General features: G+C 42.2%; 1 protein-coding gene across 5 annotated transcripts in view; it reads right to left on the reverse strand.

The window, feature by feature from the left end:
• Positions 1-24,445, reverse strand: part of PIWIL1 (piwi like RNA-mediated gene silencing 1) — a 54,445-nt gene that overhangs the window by 24,759 nt on the left and 5,241 nt on the right. For 4 of the 5 annotated variants that reach the window (XM_032471874.1, XM_032471877.1, XM_032471876.1 and 1 more), the window contains exons 3-18: positions 23,224-23,349; positions 22,503-22,717; positions 22,030-22,151; positions 20,879-20,959; positions 20,051-20,248; positions 19,497-19,608; positions 9,632-9,758; positions 9,329-9,446; positions 8,736-8,850; positions 7,579-7,766; positions 7,138-7,210; positions 5,446-5,646; positions 5,229-5,332; positions 4,345-4,415; positions 4,037-4,190; positions 458-583 (exon numbers count right to left, since the gene is read on the reverse strand). In XM_032471874.1, coding sequence (XP_032327765.1) covers positions 458-583; positions 4,037-4,190; positions 4,345-4,415; positions 5,229-5,332; positions 5,446-5,646; positions 7,138-7,210; positions 7,579-7,766; positions 8,736-8,850; positions 9,329-9,446; positions 9,632-9,758; positions 19,497-19,608; positions 20,051-20,248; positions 20,879-20,959; positions 22,030-22,151; positions 22,503-22,717; positions 23,224-23,349 — 2,131 coding nt within the window. Of the gene's footprint in view, positions 1-457; positions 584-4,036; positions 4,191-4,344; positions 4,416-5,228; positions 5,333-5,445; positions 5,647-7,137; positions 7,211-7,578; positions 7,767-8,735; positions 8,851-9,328; positions 9,447-9,631; positions 9,759-19,496; positions 19,609-20,050; positions 20,249-20,878; positions 20,960-22,029; positions 22,152-22,502; positions 22,809-23,223; positions 23,350-24,445 lie in introns of those variants that run through there. The other variant, XM_032471878.1, reaches the window with a different exon arrangement.

Genomic DNA, 24,445 nt, shown 5'->3' on the forward strand with positions numbered 1-24,445 from the left:
AAGATCATCGCCCGTGCCCGCCAGGGTCCCCCTGAATGTTCTAGTTGGCTTTTCCATGGCAGACTGTAGCTGCATAAAAAGCGCTGTTTACTAAGAAGACACTTTTCTCATTTAATTTTATTAGAAAACAAGAATCTGTGAATGAGGTTACATATGTCAAAAAAAAAAAAAAAAAAGCAAGAGCAACCCGCAGCAGTCCTCAAGCTCTGTGTGTGCAGTTACCACCGCAGAAAAGAGCCCCTTCCCCCAGGGACAGACTACACGGAACCCTCCGTTCACCATTCCAGACACTAAGTTGATACATCATGGCAGTAATATTAGACCAAACCAGTGAAAGACTTCAGTACTTCTAAGACATGCAGTGTAAGAACTAGAAAGTAAATAGATTAAAGTCGGTCAAGTAGAGAGGCTATGCTAGAAAACCAAGCGGGAGATCACCCAATCACAAAGGACTCACCATTCTGGCCTGGTGACCTCGACATCGATGACCGTCCCAGGAAGCGGGTTCTGAAGTCTCCCTCCGGACTGCGCGAAAAACCTGGCGTTCACCCGCTTCTTCACCACAATCACCGTTAGTCTTGGGCTTAAGATCGTGATGAATGTAACTACATTTAGTCATATTTTTCGGGGCACTAAATCATTCATACATTCGTACACTCCGTTTAAAAAGAAGTGCGTGCCCCTCTTGGGGCATCTTATCTACGCACGTCGTGAAGGAAGACTCCACAACTGCAAGGAGCTGGAGCAGGGACCAGGGTCAGCTGTGGGCAGAAAGCTCTGTGACACAAGGTCACGGACACGTTTAATCATTAGGCTGCACATATGACACACCCATCACACTAAAATGTTAGAGCCAACGTGTCTTTAAATTTCACAACCTGAAACACTTTTCAGTGGGCATGTTCTACTATGTGGAACGTAAGATGTCAAGTCTAAAATCTCAGACAGGTAAGCTAATTTAATGATATCCAAGTCTAACTTACTGCCCTTCAAAATCACTGGTTCACAGTATACGGGAAGCTCTGTGTCTCTGTCTCTCATGGCTCAGCCACTCTTCAGCCTGCCATAATCAGCGCTGGAACCCTTCCTTTTCACCGTTTCCCTCCCCAAGTCTGTTCTCCAGGTGGCCTTCCTATGACAAGACAACTCCTTTTCCCGCGAGTGAGCTCTCAGCTCTGTGAGCTCTCAGCTCAGATCCGCTGCCGGGAACATGCCTTCTGGCCCTGCTGAGGGCAGTCTGGGATGGGCAGGACGTATTCAGCCTGAATACCTTTCACATCCTTTCCACTCGTCTCTTAAAGGTTCAAGTTCACTGTCTGAAACAGTCGCACTGTATGCACTATCCACTTGGGAATAAATGAATTAGAACATGTTAAGCACTTAGAACAGTGCTGGCAGCTAAAAAGGATTTGATAAGTATTATGATTATCAATACCCCAATTTTCCCGTGCCCTTATTCCAGCTAGAACATTAGTTCCTTAAGACCATAAATACACTTTATCCTAAACACTGGGAAGCAGAGGGCTTTCTTTACATGTAGTATGAACCTGGCTGGTATTGCCTGACTGGGTAAGGAGTTCACAGTCTAGACTAATGGGCAAAAAGATCACAAACTGGGAACTTCTGTTGAGTGATAAACCTCATGTGCTCCTTCATGGCAGCAACAGCCAAATGCAGAAGGGACAGGAGGGTGAGTCTACTTAAGCAAAAGGAGGACACTGTTGGAAATATCACCACCCACCCATGCAGCTCTGCTGCTGCCCAGGGACAACGGATCTGGGCACTGAAAGACAAGGTGGACTGCAGTCCCGTGACATCACAAGGAATGAGGCAGCAAACATGAGGGCAGAAAGACAAGCTCAAGTATGCTGAAGTGGCATTCTGATTTGTTGTTATACCATTCTAAATCAGCTGATACATGATGCATCTTTATAAAGAGTTAACATTTCAATTAAAAAATACTGTGGTTCTAAGAATAATTACAAATATTAAAGACTGAACTCTGCCATTTCTTCAAAATAAGGAATAATTATTTCTTGGATATTATTTTACTTTATATACAACTTTAAATAAACTTTTTTCTAGATGGATTACCTACCACTTACTGAGTGCACATCGGATACCGTGTGAAGCACATTCAACAGTCTCACATTCCTTTCAGCACCTTGGTCAGCTGCTCCCCCCCCCCCCGCCCGCCCCTGCTTCACAGATGAAGGCCAAGTTGGGATTTAAGACATACTGCCCTTGATCACTCATCTCTGCCGCCACCAAATCACAGCACAGTTCACAATGTGGAATCCACCTCATGCTTGGTCCGCTGTGCACTAGTCCAGCAGTCAACTTACACGCCCCTTCCCTGCAACAGTGGGCTCCTGTCTGCTAAAGGGGTGGTGGGCAAGTAAACCCCACCAGCCTCCTCAAACTCAATACAACACCACAAGGAGGGGCACAGAAATTCACCTGAAGGGCTGCAACCTCCTCTTTAAGAACTATTTCTGCCAATCCTTCCGGGAACCAAACTCAGAGGGCTCAAAAGACTCACAGGAGCAGAGACGCAGCAGCCCCAGTGGGGACAACAGCGTACACTTCCTGGGACCCCAAATATCCAGCGAAAGGGAGTGCGGGGAGCCTGCACTGTAGCCCCTACTCTTCTAGAAGTTTCTTCTCTAGGAATGAGGAAAAGGCAACTAGGACTAGGAAATTCTGAGTGCTGCAGTAATAACTGAAACTAAGCAGTAGAGACTAAGGAAGTTGCAGTCCATCTGCGCCCTCCCCAACTCCCTACCACCACACCACACCCCTCCCATGTGGACAGAAATCCTGAGGAGGACCCCAAAACAAGGCTCACAGAAATTCAAAGCCCAAAATGAAGTGAAATTAGTACTGTTATTTTAATGAGAAAATAAAGAATTTCAAGAGAATAGAAAAAACATCAACATTCAAAATACTTTAAAAAATGCTTATTAGCATTTTAATCTAAAACAGAATTACTTCAGAAGAGATAAAGACGCCCCTGACTTGCTCTGAGAACTTACTGACATAATGACCTCATCGTAAGAAACATGTGGTCAATACTTAGGAGTCTTTGAGAGTTTGACCAAAGAAGACCTGGAAGTACGCTCCGGTTCTTCTAGAAATGAGCTCTTCAGGATCGTCCTGTGGGCCACTGAGCCCAGGCACAGTGAGATGAATTTAAAAATCCCTCACTTTTCATAATGACAACAAATGTTGGCTAAGAAAGTCTGGCAAAAATAACCAATTTAAATACTCACGTGCAAGCACACAGGAACAAGCTTCCTGGATTTTCCACAAACCTTTATTGTGCACTAAGCTCTTAATGCAACAGCACCCCCCCCATCTCAACTTGCTCAAAATCTGATAAAGAAAGTAGCAAAAAGTTAAACAATGTCACCTATGAGAGCAGCTATCTTGAGATGATACGTGATCTCCTGCCAAACAGCACGGGCAGGAGGCCCCGCAGGAGGGCAGAGGAGGGCAGCAAACAGCCCGGCTGCGCAGGAGATCGCACGCCACGTTTGTCACGAGCAGCACTCACTGCCCTGCGCTGTGCCCGCGGCCCGGGGGGAGAAGGATGACTTCTCCCTCCATGAGACTAAACACACACCCTCATCCTGCCCACCAAGCACCCATCCAGCCGAGCTCACAAACCAAACAGTACTCACTGTACCACGAGGCTGAGACAGAGTACGTTAAGACTACCCAGACTACGTATTCCGGTAACGCTTCTGTGGACACCTCTGCGTGTGCTGGGACAAGACGCTAGGCGAGGGGCATCAGGCAGACGGCCGGTGAAGGCGTCTCAGCGTGTCGTTCCTTGAAGGAACAGCCGCTCTACGCCTCCAGCCTGTCCGCCACGAAGAAACTTCCACGAGACGTGCCCCACCCCTTCCACCACCTCCAGCCCCACTGCACTTGCAACGTGAGCTTCTCGCTTACCTTTCACCTCATGATATTACTTTCAAAGACACAAAAGTGCAGTTTAACCAGGAGAAAGCTTTGCATTTCGCGTGCTTACTTGTAGCCTCTCCCCACAGACTTCAGGCAGTCCAGAAACTGCGGCACCTCGTAGCTGACCAGCGCCTTGAGCTGGCCGTCCCCAACGCCGTCCCGGAACACGACGATCCGACTAGGCATGTACTCGTTGCAGCTATTCCAGGCCCTCAGAGCAGCTGGGAAAAGCCAGAGAAGTTTTAAGTAAGTTAGCACAGAGCAAAAATGGCGTTTCTATCAAATTCTGGGCCCAGTTTTTTCAGAAACATAGTCTTATCATTTCTCGAAGACCCCAGTTCAGAGGCCAGACTGGACACACGGCAGGAGACTGACCTTGCAAGCAGACTTTGAGCCCGTCGACCAGCTCCTGTCCTCTGTCTTGAAATACACAGCGAGAGAACCAGCTGTGCGGGGGGAAACACGACCCAGGTGAGAACGCAGCTGCCGGCAAGTCTTTCCCTCTGAATTGCTCTGCATTTATTTTCACCCTCAGCAATCATGATTGTCAACTTCCTCTATGAAATCTTAAACAGAATTAACATGATACAAAGTTTCCTTTCATTATAAATCAACATTATAATTCCATCACTGAGGGGAAAATAAAATTTAAGCCATAATGGCTAGAGATGCCTCCCAGGTTTACACCTCAAGGCACACAGAAGCACTCTCACTGCTACACTTTTTTCCTATACTCTCGACACAAGATGCTCTTCTTGTGAGATAAAACAGCTTGAAATATGCCCAGCTGTAATGCTAATACATCAGTGCTTCAATTTTCATTCTTCCTGTTCTTGGCAATTCCATCAATTCTAAGAAAAGCACCAAAAGATAATTTCACTATGTTGAAATACAAGTGACTGGGTAACCTGAAGTGGGTTTTCCAAAATAAAACTAACGTGAACACCTCAGTGGTCAAATTATCCAACAAAGTTTTAGTGACAGTCACAGTTAAAGAGATGCATCCTCCCCAGATACAGACACTCAGTGAACGGGAGACGCGGTGCGGCCACTACAGATTAAGGGCCAGGGAAGGGCGCTGACATGTCAGGGCAGCTAACGGCTGCTTTTCTCTCCCAGCTGTTTTACTGGATCTGATACAAGAGAAAGCAGGTTAACCATAAAGAAGCAACACCACCCCTGGACGCTCCGGACGCCCCAGACACCGGCCCTCTTGCCTGCGCCCCACAGTTCGTCCATGGCCACTGGGGCCCACTCACCGGGTCATCCCTTCGTTGATGCTTGCGACGAACCCTGCAATTGACCTCCGTCCAGCTGTGGTGTCATGGTAACAATCGATGCCAACTATCATTGCTAGCTTTAGCTTTAATAAAAACATGGTAGTTTCAAGCACAACAGAATACCAGCAATATTTTAAAAATCCGTTTTTCTTAAATAACAGTGAAAACTTTTATCCACCAATTAAATCAAACTCACAGGCATATCAACCCTCCAAAGCTCTCCTCCCATCTTGCAGTTCATCTGCAGGGCAATCTTTGTAGCAATGGCCATGACGGTCTGCTGTTTGCCTAAGGTTCGGGCCACCACACACTGACTTGGAGTCGGGCAATCTGTACACAAGTATTTTTTAATAGCATCGTATTTGTCCTTCCGGTTACTTGACAACAGACAAACAACCTAGAAACAAAATGTCCTCATTACAAACATTACGAAACTGGTGCTAAGTTCCAGGAAGAAGACGGGAAACCAACCCCCCCCCCCCGGGGGGTATGAACAGTCACTACTCATCTCTGCCACGCAGCCAACAAGCAGGACCCTCACTTTTAGATGTCGCTTCTTATGCTCAACTAAGTCTGACAGATGCTAATGAAGAAATCACGGCAAGCAAGCGATGCAAAGCTGAGCTGTCATTAAAACTTGACAACTTAGTTGAGTATGCTCTATCACCAGCCGGGAACAATTTAGAAGTAGGGAAGAGGGCAAAACAAGTCAGTGATAACCGACCAGCTGACAGATTTAAAAGATTTTCTAAAATGTTCACACTTTTCATTTAATTATGACCCACCCGGAATCATCGTTTTTAAACTTTAAAAGCTCTGGCTTGAGAATATGATCACACTACAGAATTTCCTAGGAAGTCCATGGCAACTCTGGAGATGAAATGCAGTGCCTGCTAAACACAGCCCTGCCCACCCAGGTGGGAAGACCTCTAGCTCCAGGGAAGTTCTGAGGCCCCAGTGCTACACACTTGAGAGCTGCTTGAAGAGTGGATCTTAAACACTATCACCACGTGTACAAAAACACTAACTGTGTGAGATGGTGGAAGTGGTGTAACAAACCCTGCCGAGTCATCATTCTGCAACACAGACACATACCAAAGCATCACGCTGTACACTGTGAATGTACACACTGTTACGTGTCACTCACATCTCAAAAAAGCTGGAAAGACCAACCAGCCAACCAAGTCACCCACCCCTGCCCAAACCCTGGGGCTCCGAGTTAAGTCCCGGGGCTCAACTCTGCTCTCCCCTCACTGCTGTGCTCTCTCTCCACTGTACACCCCCAGAGTCGCGTCCTTCTCTTCCACAGTCCCAAACCATCATCTTCCTCCCCGGGTGTCTCCCTGTTTCCACACAACCTGATGGCATTTAAGTACTAGATGAAGGACTAAAAGGAACAGATGAGATGAAGCCATTCATTTCTTAGTTTTAAAGCAACACAGATGTGTCGTTTATCATTCAACCTGTCTTTGTCACCTCACTAATTACACTTAAGTGTAATTACAAATGTACTCCATAATTACACTGTGTGTGCCAAACAACTAAGCACTGATTTTTCCTCTCGTGAGTTTCCTCCCCCAGATTCTCTGGAATAGTGAAAGCATGTGAGTTTGGGTAAATTTAAGGTAGCTTTCTCTGTCCCTTCCCCACTGTTGGCAGTGCACTGACAACAAATTTCTAGGTGCATAACTAGAGCCAGCATTAGCTTAGCTGTCTTAGGAAGGCGAAGTATGTATTTTGCGGCTGGTTTGGGAACCTAATTTTAACATTAACATTAAGAAAAATGAACTCAGCTTCTAAGATTTACAAATCCCCCTTAGAACAACTGACTCCAGGTCAACTGCCTACGTTATCAATTAACTGCCTACGTTATCAATTAGCTACTTACTATCTGGGTATCTGATGTAACCTTCTGCTGTAAGACTCTTAAATAGGCTTCCGTTCTATCATCCACTTCAATCCTGCAACGGAAATACATAATCCAACGATCAGAAAAAGTAACGAAAAACGTCTATGCACAAAAGGTTCCTACAGAAAAAACCCATGAACGCTTCTGTGTAAAAAATGAAATAAACACCCAGAGTAGCCATGCAGTCAGAAGACTGTGTCCCACACACAGCAGGAAGTCTGAGGACAGCCCCTGGGCTCTCTCACGCGGCCGTGGCCGCGGCTGCTACCCAGCTTCTGTGCGCACCTTGCAGAAGCTGCAGCAGGTCTGCAAACTAAGAGAACCTGATGTTTTTAATGATCTTAGTGACAGTCTGAGCTCCCACACCCTCCAAGTGAGTACTAATCACCCTTCAGAGCAGAGATGACTTGATGAACTTACATTACTGCTTTCTTCATTTGTATGCCCATGGCTGGTGAGACTTTAAATAGGTTTTGTATCAATGAATTGGCTGCTTCATAGTTTCTTCGAGTATAGATCAACAGCCAGTTATCCAGCGGCTTAACGCTGATCAGTGGCGCACCTCTTGTTTCTTTTGACCAATCTGCAAACTGTGGATTGTAGTCAAACTAGAAAAAAGTTCAGAGACACTGTGAGTTCCACTGTAAATTCTCAGCGATAAGGCCAAAATTTTGTCTTCTATAATCCTACCGTGGCGTATTCTACACCTTGGACTCCTACTCTTAAATCTGAACTGCAGTGACAAATGAAACACCCTCAGTGGGGAAAAAAGACACAAAATGTATTCAAAGGATTAAGGCACTTTTGTTTCTAGTACACTCATATTAACAGCTGCCACTCAGTGCTCACCTGCACCAAATACTGCTCAGTACACCAAGCTGCAGTCCTCTTTAATCTTTCCTAGAATCTTACAAGGACAGGTTACTCCCCTCACGATAAAGATGTGAGAAAAACAAGGCCTTGAAGGTTAAGCAGCTTTATGACCAAGGGGTCAGATACCGAAAGCGCGCTCTGGCGGCAGCTGACGGCCAGGCAGACAGCGAGCAAGGCTGGGGCGAGCGCCTGGCGGCGTCCCCCGCACGGGGCCCCGGGTGCCCCCAGGGCAGCGCTCACACGGGGACGCAGACTTCTACTACGGCGGGTGACAAGAACAACTGCAAGTAAAATACCGCGCTGCGTGACTAGGTTGTTATTCATAGAACATTTAGAAGGCAGAAGGGCATAGCTTTTTATAAAAGTTTTTTAAAACTTTGGAGCTTGTAGGGCTTCAATTACACACACAAAAATGTTCAGAATACCTGCTTTCCTTTTCTGAGGATAAAATATAAAAGGCACCGCAATACTGAACATACACCCCTAACCAGCACACGGCCCAGGCGAAGCGCAGCCACACGGCCGGGGAGCGCTCCTCGTGAGGGGCACCCAGCCCCGCTCCGAGGGCCGCCGTCACGCGGGCTGACAGCGGGCGGACGCGGCAGGGAGGGGACAGGACGCAGGCGTGCAGCTAGGTGACTGGTGCTTGCTGTCCCGGGCGCCCGCCCCCAGCCGGCCTGCTGACGCCGGGAAGAAAGCCTTACTGTTTTTCCACCTTGATGAATCTTCTCTGCTTGCAAAATTCTTCCTGAGAAGGACAGTAAGTTGGAGTCAAAGCTCAAACCCCAGTCTCGAAGCTCCCTCTGAACATTATCATCTCTGTAAATTTAACACATTTATACGCCATTAAATGCAAGGGAACACAGCAAAAACGGATGCACGTGCAACGAGAGACCGACTGCAACTAACTACAGTGCACATCACTGCTTCTCAGGACTGAAACCCCAGCGAGGCTGCCGGGAACGCAGGACAGTCTGCTCTCTCGTCACACGTTTCCCCTCGTGACACCCTTTAAAGTCCTGATGCCCACACTATCTCCTCAAAGTAAGCACGACACCATAACAAGACAGCTTTGTCCCAATTTCACCTCCTAGTCTTCTATTAAGAATCAGAAATACCCCAGGCTACCACCAGGTTCGCCTCAATTATCCCTGACAGACAGTAGCCTCCCTTAGAAACAAAAAGAACCCCCCCCAATAGAACAAATACAAAATGAAAACAAACTACTCTGTCACCCCCACAAACCCACACAAAGTAAAAATGGAAACCACCCCCCAGAGCAGCGCAGATGCCTTACTTGTGGATGTAATCGATCAGCCTCCCCACTTCCCGCTGCCTCTGTTCTGGGGTTAGCCTCGTATGAACAGCCAAGTCTTTCATTACATTAAAATCATTGCGCATTTTATCAGTTAGACCTTCAAGCAGAACATTTAAAGGTAAATGGTCAGAGGAACAAGCACAAGCGCCGGGAGAGCAGGGTGTGACACGTGACAGGATTCCGAGGAAACCCAGCAGGCGCAGGGCTCCGGGGGGGGGGGGGGTGCTGCGTGGCTTCTGACACACAGCGGGCCGACGAGCTCGAGGCTCCGGTCGGCGGTACCTGTCAGGTAGCAGAGCTCAGGAATAAGCATCGCAGGGCCGGGTAACGTGCCGCCAGGGCCTCTCCTCCTCTTAGGCTGGCTGACCAAAACTGGCTGCTTCAAGTCGGTGATTTCTTGGTTATATTGCTATTCAAGGGAAGAAAGGGATCGCTGTTCAGAGTAAATGCCTCAGTAACAAGTCAATGGGCAGAAAGGCTTTTAAAATGAACGATGCCAACAGCATGGCTGGTACCAGTTTCCAAGTAAAGTATAAAAATTGTGTTTTTAATCCTATGTAAAACAGGCTGAGATTTATGTATTTTGCTGAGTATCTCATCTTTTTTCCTAAAAAAATTAGATAGTCACGGGTAGTAAGGCTCCGGGTCTGACTTTTAGTCAGCTCTCTTCACTGCACTTTTTGATTCCGTGGTTTAGAAATGGCAGTCGGTGTGACTCCAGGCCTTCGGCTCAGCACAGCTTTGCCACAACCACTCACGTCACAGCGAGGACTAGTTCACAAACGAGTCTCACTGTCAGACAACGCAGGGAAGGGGGAGAGTGTGCGCGTGACAGGACATGTTTAATTAGGAAAAGTTTCCACAAAATGTTGATACTGTGAAGCTGAATTTCAGTTTAGCAGTATGAAATTTCCCATCTGAAGATTCCCCACATGTAATCACTAAGATGAGTTTTCACAACTTATAAACAAAAATGCGGATGTTCCTGATCTAAGGTACGTTATGAGACAGCTCCTGGGCCCCCGGCTCAGCCCTGCGGTTCGAGGCCACGGCAGACTTTACCGGCGTTAACCGCACTAGACTCTCTGGCTCCGTGGCTTAAAGATCCGCTTTCCCATCATCTCCTGTACGCTCTTCCTAGCATCTTTTAATGCCCTGATTAATTCAGCTCCAACTTCTTATTAAACAAAAATCACACATCTCCATTTAGCGTACAAGAGAGTAGTATCATCATAGCCATTTCATGTGTCTTGGTCTCTCAAGAGGCTAAGGCACTTGTCCCTTCCTCATTCCTATCATGCGGACGAGGTTGCCACCTACTGCCATGAATTAAGAGACCACAAATTCTAGCCCGTCACTGACTTTGTCTTACATTCAACTCTTCACCAACCATCCAGGGGAAAATTATTTCAGAACAGAAAATTCCAAGTACAACGTGCACAACTGGCCTCATCCCCATGGATCTGTACTTCCTACTTTATCGCACTCTTCTCCTCACTAGGGGTCTAGTACCAGCCCCCCGCTCACACACTGCTCACTTGGGTGCACACATGCAGAAACGTGGCAGTGGTTTCAGGAGGGTCCCTATTCTCCATTTCACCAAAGAGCCTTAAGTGTGTAGTTCTTAATTAAAGAGCTTTGGGATTCCACCCCGATTCTATATTCTCAGTGCCTAAATGACAGCCTGTCAGTTCTTTTAACATTTCCCCCTAAATCTGAAAAACTAGCACGTTCATTTGTTTAATATTACTCTTAAACTTTTTTTTAAACTGATTTGACTAATGATCTTCCCTTCCAAAGGCCCTCCTCTCCCACTGTTTCCTAGATATTATCTTCAATGCATCAGATCGAAGCCATCACTTATTACTAAAACTGCATTTCTACTAGGAAGTTCTAAGACTGCCTTGATTCTTTCATATACCCCAACGCCACCACCTTCTGATTGATCATGGCCACTAGACACCTTTATTCCTGGTTCCCAGAAGAAATCAGCTAAGCTGGGACGTAAGCCTCAGAGCAAGAGTGGAGCGCGCAGAGTGCTTTGGGCGAGGAAGTCCCATGGCCGTAACAGGGGGCTGGGGTAAGTGACGACACGTAGATCAGCAAGGGAGCAGGGCCACACCACTCGGGGACTCACTGGGTAAAGAAAAATGTGCTTACTAGGCAAGTCACAGGAGCAATGGGCAGCCACTTAATTACTCTGGGTAGCATAAAAGTAGTATCAGATTTGTATGAGTTTGAAAATGTAGTTTAGAAAGCATGAGAAATGAAAAGTAAGAGACTAGCTGAATAAGTAAGAGAAGTGGAGCCTAGAAGGAAGACGGCAGTCACTGAGAAAGAGAAAAATGAAGGTACTTCGGGGGGGGGGTGATGGGCTCTGACAGATAATTGGACAGGTAAGGGAGAGAGGCACGGAGGTCTGAGCAATGTCTGAATTACCCATTATTCATTTGCTCATTCCAGTACCCAAGGGCCTAGTTAGGCACTGGGCTGTGTAAACTGCAAAGTCCCTGACTTGGTGGAAGTGACATTCCCTGCACTGATGAAGAGCACTGCCCCAGGGCCAGGTGAGGGGACGGCACATGTCCAGTGCTAGTCACATGCAGGGTATCCCTGAGCCATCCAAATATTTACAACAAGTAAGTTTAGACATGTCTAGGGCTAGAGCTAGAAATGTGAGAATTGTTAACATATCATACCTGAAGTCTCAGCATAGACTGGAGACCACCTAGAATATATCCCAGTAACAGGGGACCTGAGGCAGAACCTTTAAGGATGTCAGTGTTTACAAGGCCACTTATGCAAGATATATTCAAAGTTCTGAATGAGAAAAAGCTAAAATCTAGGATACTTTATCCAGCAAGGCTATCCCTTAGAATAGAAGGAGAAAGAACTTCACAGACAAGCAAAAACTAAAAGAATTCAGCAATTGTAAACCTATGCTGAAAGAAATACTGAAAGGTCTACTCAAAATAGAAAAGCAGCAGGATGCTATAGAAAAGAGAAAACCATAACTGGAAAGGCGATAACAACAATGAGTTATAACAGAATAAACATGAAGATGTAAAACAGGACATCAAAATCATTAAGGGTGGGAGAGGGGAGCAAGAAAACAGAGGTTTTTTTTTTGTTCTTTTTAGGATGGGTTTGAGCTCATATGACTATCAGTTTAAAGGAAACAGATATAGTAATGGGTTAATATACTTAAAAAAAAAAGGGTAACCACAAGTCAAAAAGCACATAAGAGTCACAAAACCCAAAAAGAAACCAAGATAATAATATAAAGGAAACTTATCAAACCACAAAAAGAAAAAGAAAAAACAAAGAAAATACCAAAACAATTGGAAAACTAAGTTCAAAATAACAATAAACACGTATCTATCAATAATTACCATAAATGTCAATGGACTAAATGCTCCAATCAAAAGACAGAGTGGCAGCCCAGATAATAAAATAAGAACCTACAACATGCTGCATACAAGAGACTCACTTTATAGGGAGAAGGACACACGCAGATTGAAAGTGAGAAGATGGAAAAAGATACTCCATACAAATGGAAATGACAAGAAAGCAGGAGCAGCAATATTGATTTCAGACAAAACAGACTTTAAAATAAAGCCCATGAAGAAAGATAAAGAAGGACGCTGTATAATGATTAAAGGAGCAATACAAGATGAGGATATTACACTTGTTAACATATATGCACCCAATACAGGAGCATCTAAATACATAAAGCAAGTATTAACAGACATAAAGGGAGAAATTAATAGGAGCACAATCATAGGGGACTTTAACACCCCATTAACATCATTGGACAGATCTTCCAGACAAGAGTCAATAATGCAACAGATACTAAATGACGCAACAGAACAGTAGGACTTGGTTGATATTTTCAGAACATTACATCCCCCTAAAATAGAATATATGTTCTTTTCAAGTGTACATGGAACATTTTCTAGGACAGATCATGTACTCAGGCACAAAAGAAGCCTCAACAAATTTAAGACAGAAATTATTTCAAGCATCTTTTCTGACCACAATGCCATGAAACTAGAATTCAACCAGAGAAAAACAAAGGAGAAAAAAAATGACAGCATGGAGATTAAACAACATGCTACTAAAAAAACCAATGAGTCAATGATGAGATCAAAGAAGAAATTAAAAAATACTTTTGAGACAAATGACAATGAAAACACAATCACACAAAATCTATGAGATGTAGCAAAAGCAGTATGAAGAGGGAAGTTCACAGCAATAGAGGCCTTTCTCAAAAAAGAACAGTCTCAAATAAACAATCTAACCTACCATCTAAAAGAATTAGACAGTTGCACCCCAATGTTCATAGCAGCACTATTCACAATAGCCAAGACATGGAAACAGCCTAAATGTCCATCAACAGGTGACTGGATAAAGAAGATGTGGTATATTTATACAATGGAATACTACTCAGCCATAAAAACCGACAACATAATGCCATTTGCAGCAACATGGATGCTCCTGGAGAATGTCATTCTAAGTGAAGTTAAGTCAGAAAGAGAAAAATACCATATGAGATTGCTCATATGTGGAATCTTAAAAAAATAAAAACAAAACCCCACAAACAAAGCATAAATACGAAACAGAAATAGACTCATAGACATAGAATACAAACTTGTGGTTGCCAAGGGGGTGGGGGGTGGGAAGGGATAGACTGGGATTTCAAAATTGTAGAATAGATAAACAAGATTATACTGTATTAGCACAGGGAAATATATACAAGATCTTATGGTAGCTCACAGAGAAAAAAATGTGACAATGAATATATATATGTTCATGTATAACTGAAAAATTGTGCCCTACACCGGAATTTGACACACTGTAAAATGACTATAAATCAATAAAAAATGTTAAAAAAAAGTGACAAAAAAATAAAGAATTAGGTAAAGAAGAGCAAACAAAACCAAAAGCCAGCAGGAGGAAATAATAAAGATCAGGGAGAAAATAAACAGAGAGAAAAAAAATACAAAAAAATCAATCAAACCATGAGCTGGTTTTTTGAAAGAGTAAATAAAATTGACAAACCTCTGGCCAGGCTCACCAAGAAGAAAAGAGAGAGAGAGCACAAATAAACAAAACAAGAAAGGAAAATGGAGAAATTACAACCAATACCAAGAAAATACAAAGTATCATAAGAGAATACTATGAACAACTATATGGAAACAAGCTGGACAACCTAGAAGAAATGGACAAGTTTCTGGAAACACACAGTCAACCAAGATGGAATCAAGAAGAAACTGACTAACTGAACAAATCAATCACCAGAAATGAAATAGAATTAGCAATAAAACACCTCCAAACAAACCTGCAAACAAAAGTCCAGGACCAGATGGCTTCACTGGAGAATTGTACCAAACATACAAAGAACTCATACTGGTCCTTCTCAAAGCCTTCCAAAAGACTAAAAAGGAGGGAGTACTCCCAAACTCATTCTATGAAGCCAACATCACCCTGATACCAAAACTAGATAAAGACACTACCAAAAAAAGAGAGTAACAGGCCAATATCACTGATGAACATAGATGTAAAAATCCTCAACAAAATATTAGCAAACACAATCCAACAGCACATAAAAAAGATCATACACCATGATCAAGTTGGATTCATCCCAGGGACACAAGAATGGTTCAACATACACAAATCAATCCATCTGATACATGACATCCACAAAAGGACAAAAAAAAAAAAACCCCACATGATCTCAACAGATGAATCAAAAGCATTTGATAAAATTCAACACCCATTTATGATAAAACCCTTACCAAAGTGGGTATAAAGGGAACATATCTCAACATAATAAAAGCTATTTATGATAAACCTACAGCCAGCATATTACTCAATGGTGAAAAACTGAAAACCTTCCCACTAAAATCTGGGACAAGACAAGGTTGCCCACTCTCACCACTTCTATTCAACACAGTCCTGGAAGTCCTAGCCACAGCAATCAGGCAAGAAAAAGAAATAAAAGGGATTCAAATTGGAAAGAAAAGGTAAAACTGTCATTACATGCGGATGACAGGATACTATATATAGAAAACTCTAAAAGCTCCACACAAAAACTACTAGAGCTAGTAAAAGAGTTCGGCAAGGAAGCAGGATACAAGATTAACATACAAAAATTAGCTGCATTTCTTTATACTAACAATGAAACAACAGGAAAAGAAAGTAAATAAACAATCTCTTTGGAAATTGCATCCAAAACAATAAAATACTTAGGAATAAATCTGACCAAGGAGGTGAAGGACTTATACATGGAGAACTACAAAACACTGGTTAAGGAAATTAAAGACTTAAAGAAATGGAAAGATATCCCATGCTCTTGGATTGGAAGAATCAATATTGTTAAAATGGCCATACTGCCCAAGGCAATCTACAGATTTAATGCCATCCCTATCAAATTACTCAGGACATTTTTTTACAGAACTGGAACAAATGATCCTAAGATTTATATGGAATCACAAAAGACCCAGAATTGCCAAAGCAACACTGAAGAAAAAGAATGAAGCTGGAGTAATAACCCTCCCAGACTTAAGACAACACTACAGAGTTCCAGTAATCAAAACAGCATGGTACTGGCATAAAAACAGACATATGGATCAATGGAACAGAATAGAGAGCCCAGAAATAAATCCACAGGCCTACAGTCAATTAATTTTCAACAAAGGATGCAAGAATATACAATAGAGAGAAGACAGTCTCTTCAGCAAGTGGTGCTGTGAAAACTGGATAGCAGCATATATAAACCAATAAAGTTAGAACACTCCCTCACTCCACACACAAAAATATACTCAAAATGGCTTATAAAGACTTAAATATAAGACAAGACACAATAAATCTCCTAGAAAAAAACATAGGCAAAACATTCTCTGACATCAATCTTAGCAACGTTCTCCTAGAGCAGTCTACCCAGGCAATAGAAGAGCAAAATAAACAAATGGGACCTAATTAAACTCATAAGCTTTTGCATAGCAAAGGAAACCATAAGCAAAACAAAACGACAATCTATGGAATGGGAGAAAGTATTTGCAAATGATGCAACTGACAAAGGCTTAATTTCCAGAATATACAAATAGCTCATACAAGTTAAAAAAAAAAACCAAACCATTTAATCCAAAAATGGGCAGAAGACCTAAACAAGCTTTTCTCCAATGAAGACATACAAACAGCCAACAGACATGAAAAAATGCTCAATATCGCTAATCATCAGAGAAATGCAAATCAAAACTATGATGAGGTATCACCTCACACCAGTCAGAATGGCCATTATTCAAAAGTCCATGAACGATAAATGCTGGAGAGGCTGTGAAGAAAAGGGAACCCTCCTACACTGCTGGTGGGAATGTACTTTGGTGCAGCCACTATGGAAAACAGTAGAGAGATTCCCCAAAGCACTAAAAATAGACTTACCATATGATCCAGCAATCCCACTCCTGGGCATATATCAGGAGGGAACTCTAATGTGAAAAAATACATGCACCCCAATTGTTCACACAGCACTATTTACAATAGCCAAGACACAGAAACAGCCTAAATGTCCATTGACAGATGACTGGATAAACAAGATGTGGTATATTTATACAATGGAATACTACTCAGCCATAAAAATAAAATAATGCCATTTGCAGCAACATGGATGGACCTGAAGAATGTCATTTTAAGTGAAGCCAGAAACAGAAAGAAAAATACCATAAGATATCACTCATAGGTGGAATCTAAAAAAAAAAGGACACTATGAACTCATCTACAAAACAGACTTAGAAAACAATCTTATGGTTACCAGGGAAAGAGGGTGGGAGGGGATAAATTTGGGAGTTTTGAGATTTACAAATGTTAGCCACTATATATAAAAACAGATTTTAAAAATGTTTCTTTTGTATAGCACAGGGAACTATTCAGTATCTTACAATAACTTTTAATGGAAAAAATATGAAAATGAATATATGTATATATATGTATGACTGTATATGTATGTATATGTAGGACACCGTACTGTACACTAGAGATTGACACACTGTAATTGTACTTCAATAAAAAAATGAAAAAATTTAAAAAAGGCCACTTATGGAGAAATAAGCAGGCATTAAGATTTTTTTTAACATTTTTTATTGATTTATAATCATTTTACAATGTTGTGTCAAATTCCAGTGCAGAGCACAATTTTTCAATTATACACGAACATATATATATTCATTGTCACATTCCTTTCTCTGTGAGCTACCATAAGATCCTGTGTACATTTCCCTGTGCTATACAGTATAATCTTGTTTATCTATTCTACAATTTTCAAATCCCAGTCTATCTCTTCCCACCCCCCACCCCCTTGGCAACCACAAGTTTGTATTCTATGTCTATGAGTCTATTTCTGTTCTGTATTTATGCTTTGTTTACTTTTTTTAAGATTCCACATATGAGCGATCTCATATGGTATTTTTCTTTCTCTTTCTGGCTTACTTCACTTAGAATGACATTCTCCAGGAGCATCCATGTTGCTGCAAATGGCGTTATCAGTTTTTATGGCTGAGTAGTATTCCATTGTATAAATATACCACATCTTCTTTATCCAGTCACCTGTTGATGGACAGTTAGGCTGTTTCCATGTCTTGGCTATCGTAAATAATGCTGCTATGAACATTGGGGCGCAGGTGTCATCCTGAAGTAGGGTTCCTTCTGGATATAAGCCCAGGAGTGGGATTCCTGGGTCATATGGTAAGTCTATTACTAGTTTTTTGAGGAATCTCCACACTGTTTTCCACAGTGGCTGCACCAAACTGCATTCCCACCAGCAGTGTAGGAGGGTTCCCTTTTCTCCGTAATACTGGCCAGAGAAGGGGAGAATTTTCCCTGACCTTGCTTCAGGTTTAAATCAAACTTTCAAATGATGTCCTTTTTATATCTGCTGTTGATACATACCACTTCTTCCCATCCTTGGTAGTAATTATTAAAATAAACCACAGCAAACTGCTAAAACTCATTTCTCACAGTAACTTCTGACACCCAGAACAGTCTAAGCTGAACATGGTTGGGTCCTCAAGGAATTTTCAGAGGCTGCAAACAGCAGTAGGGAAATCAAGCTGAGACGACATGACCCTTGGCCTATTCTCATTTTGCCCAGATTAACACCAGTTCTTAACATGGCCACTCAGAGAACCATTTCCCTCCAGAGTGGCACCTGACCTTCTCATTCACAGGAGAGCAGCTGAAAGTCAGGCAACAGCACAAAGACATTTCAAAGGTCTCTAGTAGATGTATACTTCTGACACAAAAATACATAATAGTTCATTTATTCCACTTTTTAGAAAAAGGAAATGATCTAAGAGTAGAAAAATGAGATAAATTTTAGCACTTCAAAGACAAGTGATAAGATTTTAACTGAGGTGTTTTCTTGAAACACTTTTCCTGCACTTTTAACGGAGCACATCAAATGGAATGTGACCTGCTAAGGATCTAGGGGACAGATCTGTTTAACTCTGAACACTGAAACGTTAGTAAGCATTCCTATACAAACACTTTATTTTCTTCTGGCTGGTAGTTCATCTTTCTTGCTACTATTTGCCTCTGGTTCTTTTTCAATTTAGTGTCAAAAGCTAGAATCATCTTTGTAAAACTGCTGATAGAAAAGCACCCAAAAAACTGATCTCACCTACATGAAACAAGTCTGTCTGAATTCTGTCAATATGTGAAACAAAAGCTAACTGCTAACATACATGCAGATTTATCATAACTGATGTTAAGGGTTTAAAGATCTTCAGCCTCCCACTGCCGGATAAAGTTAAAAAGAACACTGTTGGTTATGCAGTAAGGGGCAGTATGGTAAGCGGTTAACTAGTATTGTTTACTGTCTGTTATCCTATTTGTCCTCCACATGCTTAAGTTCAAACGTAACCTCATTCTATTGCAGGAAAGGAGCCAGGACAGAGTACATCTCATTTGCTAATGAGCTATGTTGTAACCACCTTAATGAACATTTATATACAGCTTTAAAAGCCACTTGTTCCATACATACACCTATTAGAATTTTCACTGCAGATTTTTCACTGCAGATATTTCAGATTTCCCCTAAGGTCTAAGCACTTCAACATTAAAAAGATAAAAATCAACATTAACTCCTTACCTTCCTGTAGTACTCTAAGAAACTGACTTCAGAGCCATCGGCTTTCTTAAAGGTACTCTTTGGATTCTGGTCCCAGTCAATATCATCCACTCTGTATGTTTTATTGTTATACCTATGGACCAGGTGAGGTTTATTGGTATTTGATTAAAACGTGTAGAATTACTATTAAATAAAAAAGAGAGGCTAGATGGTATGCATTCTCTAAAAAATATAATTTCAAATCACTTGGTAATATATAATATTACAGAAAGAGGAAAGGAAAATAATTTCTTAAAGACTATGCTAAATGGATGGGGAAGCAACTAAGTTACTATTAGAAAATAAAATCGAACTACAAAGGGTAGAAGTCATTGGATGGATATGTGTCCTTTTCAGATGAGAATATTCCCCCAAAACTCGTGTTCTTGAGAAAGGTTGTAAGCACCCTCCCCCCACCTCTGTGCCGCTGTCACTGAACTTAAGCCCACTTTCTTTCTGTCTCACATTACAGGACTGGAAAGCAGCAACAGCTTAAGACTCGTGACACTGTGAATTTACATCACTGAACATCTTACTTGGTCAGAACAATTAGACCTATCAGTTCTTTAGAAACTTGTTCTTGAAACTTATGTTCTTCGGTTTGATGATACAAGTTGAACATGAAATCCAGAACAGTTTCACTTCGAAGGACTTTATGGCTGACATCAGTGCAAAGCATGATGTTATTTTCATACTGAAGAATAGAGGTAGTGAAGCCAGGCCAAATCACCAACCTGTCAAACAGAGCGAGAGCCATGAAGTAACCTCTAGGAATGTCCAAACATGTTTTGCACGTATCAAGTTTTGGTTTTCACCTTTAGTAACTGGATCCGAAAGTACAAGTATGAGTAAATTTATTTTTTTCTAGGTTTTACACGGTCCCAGATGAAGACTTATCATTTTAAGATCTTCAACAATGAATGCTATTTTATATTATAATACTTTTCTAGGTTTCATTTGAAATCGACACTTCATTAAACTGTTCTTTATATTGACCTAAGACTTGAAAAAACTGCCAGCCTAACGGAAAGCACCTAAAGTAAGAAGTCTAGCCACGTGAGCAGCAGTCTTGAGACACCAGAGTAACTTCTGAAGCAGCCATCAGCTGATGAATTTTGTTCCCTAAGAGCAAATACAAACTTCGTGTAGGACAACTCTCTATGCTTCCCCAGTGAAGGATGAGGATCACATGACTTTTAAAATCCAAGTATTCTGAGATGTATCCTTTATTATTTAAGCCGAGTTAAACATTCACCTAATGTGATGGGTACCATTAACAGACACAGAAAATTTGATCAATTTAAAATAGGGCATCACTTTCAAAGTTGTGAGAAAGGAATAGAAACTTCCCACTTCATACAAACCTATGATTTGGAATATCAATTGGGTCACTTGGGTTGTAATAATTCCGTCCAATTTGTTGCAAATTCATGATCTTCAAAAGCCTAGAATTTGAAAGGTCAGGATAGTGAACATTGGTTAACTATCTCTAACACTACAATCAGAGCGGCATATTGTTTAGAGCAGGGGTTGGCAAACTACAGCTTGTAGGTGGGCCAAATCCAGCCTACCTGTTTTCTGTACGGCCTGGGAGCTACTCTTTTTTGTTTTTACATTTTTTAACAGTCAAGAAAAAAACCAAAAGATTAATCAATGATGTATGAATCATATGGAATTCAAATTTCAGTGTTCCCCAGTAAAGCTTAATTGGAACACAGTCATGATCTTTCATTCATATACACTGACTGCTTCTGTATTTCAACGGCAGAGCTAAAGAGCTCAGACACAAAACCTAAAATGTTTACTATCTGGTCCTTTGCAAAAAGTAGTTTGCCAACCCGTCATCTACAGAAAAATAAATCTTCCATTACACTAATTTAAATAAGTATCCACCAAAACAGATATCCTATCACCAGTGGCAGGTATCTTATGCCCAACTTAAAAAGGTAAATCAGAAATCCAAGGATCATGTTTCAGTACCATTCCTGTCAACTTCAGCCTCATCCAGACTGCTTCCCACTGAGCAGGGGGATGGGGGGGGGGTCTTCATCAAGTACATGTTCTAAATTCTGGATTTGGAAAATATAGTATCCACAATGAAAGTAAATTACAGAGCATGCAGTATGTGTCCTATGACGGAGCAAATAAATCTGAACAGACCTAAATCCTGTCCTGTTTCCTGAACAGGTGTCCACAGTAGGCGAGAAGGAAAGCAAAGCTGGTGATAAGCTCCTGAGAGAACATGGTTCTTAACATAAGCTCAAATGTGATTTAAAGGCCCTAATGTCAACACGAACAGGGAAGTCAAAGACGTAACACTTGCTTAAACAGCAAATAAATGAGGTTTATATCAGCACACCACACCTAAAAACAATTAAAACTCAGAGTGGCCCAACGATCCAACCATTGTAAAATCTAGGTAATAAGTATACAAGTACTTAATAGTACATGTCTTTCAACTTTTGAGTATGTTTTAAAAATTCTTAATAAAATGTTTTTAAAAATACTAACATACCTCCTAAAAATAATATTATAGAACTGCAAACAAGTTGGTGATGTCGGTGGGAGTTCATTTGTTAAGGTAATTGTTATTCTCACGTGCTCTCCATTTCGGGTCTGACTAAAAACTTCAGTAACCTGAGCCAAGGCAGTGGAAAACCAAATTTTAATTATTAAAATAAGCCCAATCACATAATGCCTGCTTAATAAGGCAACAATGAGAAGTACAGAAAAGTTTTAAATTAGGAAAAAAAAAAGAATGGCTATTAGAAGAGAGTGACTGAGTGCCTCATTATCACTTAACTGTAATCATGAAGTTACTCAGGTGGCCCTCAGAACGCTGCAAAAGTGCCCAAGGGCCCTGCGGGCACGCCACACACGCAGCAGACAGGAGACCCTGGGCTCTGAGAGCTGCCCCAGGCTGAGGCAGCTTTGCTCTGAGGGGGAAATACCCATCCCCCCTTCCCCCAGCCCGACACCTGAAATAACCTTGTGCTGTAGTCTTTTAGGTAAAAATAGTATCGTTCCATCAAAAGCATGACACCTTCCAATTAAATCTTCGTGTTGAAAAAGAAGAGCTGAGCGGAGTCTTCTGGCTTCCATCAGTGGGTTATAGTCAACATGGTACTGATACAAGGCCCACTGTGGGCGGGATGTCAGTCGAAAATGGTTAGTGCTCAGCCTTACTATAATGCCTGAAGAACCTGTAAAGGGAAGTCACTTTGCAATTAGCAAACAATCAAGTTTATTCTTTCTTGAAATCTTCCCTACCACGACAAGGCAGACAGCTCTGTAAATGGGCTCAGAGCAGCAGACAACATGAAAGTTCTCAGACATCTGACCTGGGGACTACCAGCCCACTTCGTTAAATTACTAAAAGCATACACTTAGAAATAAACCCTCCCTAGGCTAAGTAACTTACAAGAGAACCAACAAAATCTCTTCACAGCAAAAAGCTTTAAAAGAAACAAGTGATCTACGCAGTGCACAGTAAAACCTTTCAGTGAAGCCGAAGGCATCTATAACCGATTTCAAAACCCAAAGGGAGAGGAAAGCAGAAAAGCCAGCCATGCAGAATCTTTGCCCAAATGTGCTTTTTCACCCCAGTAATGCATCACATGAACAAATACCTAAATTAAAAGTGCTTCAGTTCACTGTCCTGTGTACTTGGAAAGCCATCTCATGAAACCATAGTTAATAATTAACCCACCTGTTTTTGATTCTTTAACATGATCCAGGTTCTGCCTTGTATTGACACCAAGATCGTGGAAGTCTCTACGGCGACCCCCTCTCTCTGACAGAGATAATTCCTGAAATCCGGCGGATATCTGGAGTTCTTTAAAATAAAAATAAGTAAATAATAAAAAGTTACACACCTAAGGAGTATGAAGCGTGAAATGCAGGATGACAATTTCCAAAGCGGTGCACTGCCTGGACCCAACGGCTACTGAGGGGCTGACAACCATGGGGAGCATCCCATCAGACGTTTCAGGGACCCGCCAGCCAGAGGAGAGAGTCACTTCTCAGCTGCAGCCTTTTCCATGAAGGCCTTTCTCGTCACTGCGCCGGGCAAACCCAGCTCCCTGACAAGACACACACACCTTTACAACATCGTGACTACTGGAAGGGTTCAAGAACTTGGGAGCATGCTTGTCGACTGGGTGATTATTTTTCTGTACTGTAGGCCTGATTACCACCTACGGGCCTTAACAACAGCATTTTCCACAATTTTATGACGTAATTATAGCAATAGGAACTGGTAATTCATGCGATTTAAATGTGCAGCCTGAAACAGAAAATGTTAAGTCTAAAATGTCACTTCCTCACTAAGTCCCTCAAGAACTAGCAGAATAGATGGGATGGGCCCATGTATATCCTGGGCCATGAAACACATCTACTGGGATAGTTAACTACCAGTTCATGCTTAGTTGCAAAAACTGTGCTTAAAATACTCTAAATTATTAAGTCCTTTAGTCTGTGGAAAGTTAAGCATCTCGTATCAATAGCATGACGTGGGTTTTGTAAGCAAGTGTTACATCCTAGCTTTCTCCTTGTGTGGCAGAGCCTGCTGACTACCCAATAACCAATCTTCCATTCTTCTTTAAAAAGTTTATTTTGGGAGTAACATGCCTAATAGGCTAGAATTTCCACCTTCCTGGCAGGTGAGGATGGCCTAAGAGGCTGATGCAGGAATTAACCGGGCGACACTTCTGGGAAGGCACCTCTGGAGTCACTAGCTGGCTGTTACGTGCTCCCCGCCCCTAGCTGCCAGTCCCACCTGGAATCTGGATGTGATGGCAGGAGGGAGCTCAAGCACACATTCTGAACAAAACCTGAGTCTTAATGGCAGAGGTCACGGACTCGGAGGAGACAACAAAAAGACAAAAGAGCCCAGTTCTCTTCTGACCACAAATGTCCAAACTAGCCCAGAA

This window comes from Camelus ferus, chromosome 32, assembly GCF_009834535.1.
Source record: "Camelus ferus isolate YT-003-E chromosome 32, BCGSAC_Cfer_1.0, whole genome shotgun sequence".
Taxonomy (NCBI): domain Eukaryota; kingdom Metazoa; phylum Chordata; class Mammalia; order Artiodactyla; family Camelidae; genus Camelus; species Camelus ferus.